The 6,542-nt window shown below is 46.4% G+C and overlaps 1 protein-coding gene across 1 annotated transcript in view; it reads right to left on the reverse strand.

Annotated features, from left to right (window-relative positions):
- The window catches only part of LOC135568444 (histone deacetylase 4-like), a 9,722-nt gene extending 5,170 nt beyond the window's left edge, over positions 1-4,552 (reverse strand). The window contains exons 1-3 of the mRNA XM_065015227.1: positions 3,379-4,552; positions 3,121-3,240; positions 2,936-3,033 (exon numbers count right to left, since the gene is read on the reverse strand). Coding sequence (XP_064871299.1) covers positions 2,936-3,033; positions 3,121-3,240; positions 3,379-3,567 — 407 coding nt within the window. The 5' untranslated portion in view covers positions 3,568-4,552. The remainder of the gene's footprint in view (positions 1-2,935; positions 3,034-3,120; positions 3,241-3,378) is intronic.
- Between the last annotated feature and the right edge of the window lie 1,990 nt (positions 4,553-6,542).

The following is a 6,542-nucleotide window of genomic DNA, read 5'->3' on the forward strand; positions in this document are numbered from 1 at the left end:
ATACATACTGTACACACAGCCTACACATCAATACATATCAGCACAGCCTACACACCAATACATACTGTACACAGCCTACACATCAATACATACTGTAATAATAGCCTACACCAATCATACTGTACACACAGCCTACACACCAATACATACTGTACACAGCCTACACACATCAATACATACTGTACACAGCCTACACACCAATACATACTGTACACAGCCTGCACATCACATACTGTTACACAGCCCACACACCAATACATACTGTACACAGCCTGCACATCAATGCGGTACTGGTACACACAGCCTACACACCAATACATACTGTACACACAGCCTACACACCAATACATACTGTACACAGCTCCACACACCAATACATACCTGTACACAGCCCACACATCAATACAGTATCACACACACAGCCTACACACTAATACATACTGTACACACAGCCTACACACCAATACATACTGTACACAGCCTACACACCAATACATACTGTACACAGCCTACACACCAATACATACTGTACACAGCCTACACACCAATACATACTGTACACAATAGCCTACATTGACCACACATACTGTACACTGCCTACAATAACTAACACATACTGTACACAGCTCCACACACCATCACATACTGCACACACTTACACCAATACATACTGTACACACAGCCTACACACCAATACATACTGTACACACAGCCCACACTAATACATACTGTACACACAGCCTACACACCAATACATACTGTACACAGCCTACACACTCAATACATACTGTACACACAGCCTACACACCAATACATACTGTACACACAGCCTACACATCAATACATACTGTACACACAGCTACACACCAATACATACTGTACACACAGCCTACACATCAATACATACTGTACACACAGCCTACACACCAATACATACTGTACACACAGCACACAGCACAGCCTACACACCAATACATACTGTACACACAGCCTACACATCAATACATACTGTACACACAGCCTACACACCAATACATACTGTACACACAGCCTACACATCAATACATACTGTACACACAGCCTACACACCAATACCTACTGTACACACAGCCTACACACCAATACATACTGTACACACAGCCTACACACCAATACATACTGTACACAGCCCACACACCAATACATACTGTACACACAGCCCACACACCAATACATACTGTACACACAGCCTACACACCAATACATACTGTACACACAGCCTACACACCAAACAGGCATACACCAATACATACTGTACACAGCCCACACAGCCCAATACATACTGTACACACAGCCTACACACCAATACATACTGTACACACAGCCTACACACCAATACATACTGTACACACAGCCTACACACCAATACATACTGTACACACAGCCTACACATCAATACATACTGTACACACAGCCTACACACCAATACATACTGTACACACAGCCTACACACCAATACATACTGTACACACAGCCTACACACCAATACATACTGTACACAGCCTACACACCAATACATACTGTACACAGCCTACACACCAATACATACTGTACACACAGCCTACACACCAATACATACTGTACACAGCCTACACACCAATACATACTGTACACAGCCTACACACCAATACATACTGTACACAGCCTACACACCAATACATACTGTACACACAGCCTACACACCAATACATACTGTACACACAGCCTACACACCAATACATACTGTACACAGCCTACACACCAATACATACTGTACACAGCCTACACATCAATACATACTGTACACACAGCCTACACACAATACATACTGTACACACAGCCTACACACCAATACATACTGTACACACAGCCTACACACCAATACATACTGTCCACACAGCCTACACACCAATACATACTGTCCACACAGCCTACACACCAATACATACTGTACACACAGCCTACACACCAATACATACTGTACACACAGCCTACACACATCAATACATACTGTACACACAGCCTACACACCAATACATACTGTACACACAACCTACACATCAATACATACTGTACACACAGAACCTACACATCAATACATACTGTACACACAGCCTACACACCAATACCTACTGTACACAGCCTACACACCAATACCTACTGTACACAACCTACACACCAATACATACTGTACACACAGCCTACACACCAATACCTACTGTACACAGCCTACACACCAATACATACTGTACACAGCCTACACACCAATACATACTGTACACACCTACAGCCCTACACACCAATACATACTGTACACACAGCCTACACACACAATACATACTGTACACAGCCTACACACCAATACATACTGTCCACACAGCCTACACACCAATACATACTGTACACACAGCCTACACACCAATACATACTGTACACACAGCCTACACACCAATACCTACTGTACACAGCCTACACACCAATACATACTGTACACACAGCCTACACACCAATACATACTGTACACAGCCTACACATCAATACATACTGTACACAGCCTACACACCAATACCTACTGTACACAGCCTACACACCAATACATACTGTACACACAGCCTACACACCAATACCTACTGTACACAGCCTACACACCAATACATACTGTACACACAGCCTACACATCAATACATACACAAACTATCTAGGTCAAATAGGGGAGAGGTGTTGTGCCGTGAGGTGTTGCTTTATCTGTTTTTTTGAAACCAGGTTTGCTGTTTATATGAGCAATATGAGATGGAACGGAGTTCCATGCAATAAGGGCTCTATATAATACTGTACACTTTCTTTCATTTGTTCTGGACCTGTGGACTGTGAAAAGACCCCTGGTGGCATGTCTGGTGGGGTAAGTGTTGTGTGTTACCTGAAGGCTGCCAGGTACTCTGCATCTCCCATAGGTGGCTCCAGCCCCCCAGTGAAGGCCATGTTAACGTTAAAACCTACTCCTGGACCACTGCCCACCTGACAGAGAAAGGATGGGAGGAATAGCCATGAGAACACACAAACACACACACACACACACGTTCCCATGAGATGTGTCACCATTACCTCATCGGGTGCTCCGCTGCCAGGGAAGAAGTTTCCATCGTCGTATCGATGGAGAGACAGGTACAGCACGTTGGGGTCGTCGTAAAATGCCTGCTGGGTCCCGTTGCCATGGTGAACATCCTGATGGACAGCACACATGGCCAATCAGATGACCATTGTCCAATTTTTCTTCTTCTTACATCCAATGGTAATTTTACAGTCATTTACAAAACTCACTTTCTCTTTAAAAGGTCAGGTGAAGGACCAGCACAAACTCACCCAGTCTACTATGAGGATCTTGCAGACGTTGAGTCTCTGTTGGAGCAGCCGGGCTGCGATGGCTACTGAGTTAAAGTAGCAGAAGCCCATGGGAGTGCTCTCTTCTGCATGGTGTCCAGGGGGTCGAACCACAGCAAAGCCGTTCTGGGAACCAGATGCAAGAACTACATTACCCACAACTCCATCCATGAGGGGGAGAGATTGAGTGCATTCTTTGTGAAAGGGGAAAAAAGTATAGAGAGACCTAACCTTAATGGAGGGATAGAGGGATGAAAAGGAGAAGAGGAGGGTCTTTACTGAAGACTCATCTCTTCAGTGGGTCATATGATTGAGTGTAGTCTGGCCCAGGAGTGGGAAGGTGAACGGAAAGGCTCTGGAGCAACGAACCGCCCTTGCTGTCTCTGCCTGGCCGGTTCCCCTCTTTCCACTGGGATTTTCTTGCTTCTAACCCTATTACAGGGGCTGAGTCACTTGCTTACTTGGCCTCTCTTATGCCGTCCCTGGAGGGGGTGCGTCACCTGAGTGGGTTGATTCACTGTTGTGGTCATCCTGTCTGGGTTGGCGCCCCCCCCTTGGGTTGTGCCGTGGCGGAGATCTTTGTGGGCTATACTCAGCCTTGTCTCAGGATGGTAAGTTGGTGGTTGAAGATATCCCTCTAGTGGTGTGGGGGCTGTGCTTTGGCAAAGTGGGTGGGGTTATATCCTTCCTGTTTGGCCCTGTCCGGGGGTGTCCTCGGATGGGGCCACAGTGTCTCCGGACCCCTCCTGTCTCAGCCTCCAGTATTTATGCTGCAGTAGTTTATGTGTCGGGGGGCTAGGGTCAGTTTGTTATATCTGGAGTACTTCTCCTGTCCTATTCGGTGTCCTGTGTGAATCTAAGTGTGCGTTCTCTAATTCTCTCTTTCTTTCTCTCTCTCTGAGGACCTGAGCCCTAGGACCAAGCCCCAGGACTACCTGACATGATGACTCCTTGCTGTCCCCAGTCCACCTGGCCATGCTGCTGTTCCAGTTTCAACTGACCTGAGCCCTAGGACCATGCCCCAGGACTACCTGACATGATGACTCCTTGCTGTCCCCAGTCCACCTGGCCATGCTGCTGTCCCCAGTCCACCTGGCCATGCTGCTGCTCCAGTTTCAACTTCCACCTGACTGTGCTGCTGCTCCAGTTTCAACTGTTCTGCCTTATTATTATTCGACCATGCTGGTCATTTATGAACATTTGAACATCTTGGCCATGTTCTGTTATAATCTCCACCCGGCACAGCCAGAAGAGGACTGGCCACCCCACATAGCCTGGTTCCTCTCTAGGTTTCTTCCTAGGTTTTGGCCTTTCTAGGGAGTTTTTCCTAGCCACCGTGCTTCTACACCTGCATTGCTTGCTGTTTGGGGTTTTAGGCTGGGTTTCTGTACAGCACTTTGAGATATCAGCTGATGTACGAAGGGCTATATAAATACATTTGATTTGATTTGATTTAGAGAGACCTAACCTTAATGGAGGGATAGAGGGATGAAAAGGAGAAGAGGAGGGTAGAGAGACCTAACCTTAATGGAGGGATAGAGGGATGAAAAGAAGAAGAGGAGGGTAGAGACCTAACCTTAATGGAGGGATAGAGGGATGAAAAGGAGAAGAGGAGGGTAGAGACCTAACCTTAATGGAGGGATAGAGGGATGAAAAGAAGAAGAGGAGGGTAGAGACCTAACCTTAATGGAGGGATAGAGGGATGAAAAGGAGAAGAGGAGGGTAGAGACCTAACCTTAATGGAGGGATAGAGGGATGAAAAGGAGAAGAGGAGGGTAGAGAGACCTAACCTTAATGGAGGGATAGAGGGATGAAAAGGAGAAGAGGGTAGAGAGACCCAACATTAATGGAGGGATAGAGGGATGAAAAGGAGAAGAGGGTAGAGAGACCTAACCTTAATGGAGGGATAGAGGGATGAAAAGGAGAAGAGGGTAGAGAGACCTAACCTTAATGGAGGGATAGAGGGATGAAAAGGAGAAGAGGAGGGTAGAGAGACCTAACCTTAATGGAGGGATAGAGGGATGAAAAGGAGAAGAGGAGGGTAGAGACCTAACCTTAATGGAGGGATAGAGGGATGAAAAGGAGAAGAGGGTAGAGAGACCTAACCTTAATGGAGGGATAGAGGGATGAAAAGCAGAAGAGGAGGGTAGAGAGACCTAACCTTAATGGAGGGATAGAGGGATGAAAAGGAGAAGAGGGTAGAGACCTAACCTTAATGGAGGGATGAAAAGGAGAAGAGGGTAGAGAGAATTACCTTAATGGAGGGATAGAGGGATGAAGAGGAGAAGAGGAGGGTAGAGTCCTAACCTTAATGGAGGGATAGAGGGATGAAAAGGAGAAGAGGGTAGAGACCTAACCTTAATGGAGGGATGAAAAGGAGAAGAGGGTAGAGAGACCTAACCTTAATGGAGGGATAGAGGGATGAAAAGGAGAAGAGGAGGGTAGAGAGACCTAACCTTAATAGAGGGATGGAAAGGAGAAGAGGACAGTGTGAAAAGGAGATAGAAGAAGAGGAGGAGGGAGGGCAGAGACCTAACCTTAATGGAGGGATAGAGGGATGAAAAGGAGAAGAGGAGGGTAGAGAGACCTAACCTTAATGGAGGGATAGAGGGATGAAAAGGAGAAGAGGAGGGTAGAGAGACCTAACCTTAATGGAGGGATAGAGGGATGAAAAGGAGGAGGGTAGAGAGACCTAACCTTAATGGAGGGATAGAGGGATGAAAAGGAGAAGAGGGTAAGAGACCTAACCTTAATGGAGGGGTAGAGGGATGAAAAGGAGAAGAGGAGGGTAGAGACCTAACCTTAATGGAGGGATAGAGGGATGAAAAGGAGAAGAGGAGGGTAGAGACCTAACCTTAATGGAGGGATAGAGGGATGAAAAGGAGAAGAGGAGGGTAGAGACCTAACCTTAATGGAGGGATAGAGGGATGAAAAGGAGAAGAGGAGGGTGACCTAACCTTAAGGGAGGGATAGAGGGATGAAAAGGAGGAGGGTAGAGAGACCTAACCTTAATGGAGGGATAGAGGGATGAAAAGGAGAAGAGGGTAGAGAGACCTAACCTTAATGGAGGGGTAGAGGGATGAAAAGGAGAAGAGGAGGGTAGAGACCTAACCTTAATGGAGGGATAGAGGGATGAAAAGGAGAAG

The sequence above is a fragment of the Oncorhynchus nerka genome, unplaced genomic scaffold (genome assembly GCF_034236695.1).
Source record: "Oncorhynchus nerka isolate Pitt River unplaced genomic scaffold, Oner_Uvic_2.0 unplaced_scaffold_1597, whole genome shotgun sequence".
NCBI classification, from domain to species: Eukaryota; Metazoa; Chordata; class Actinopteri; order Salmoniformes; family Salmonidae; genus Oncorhynchus; species Oncorhynchus nerka.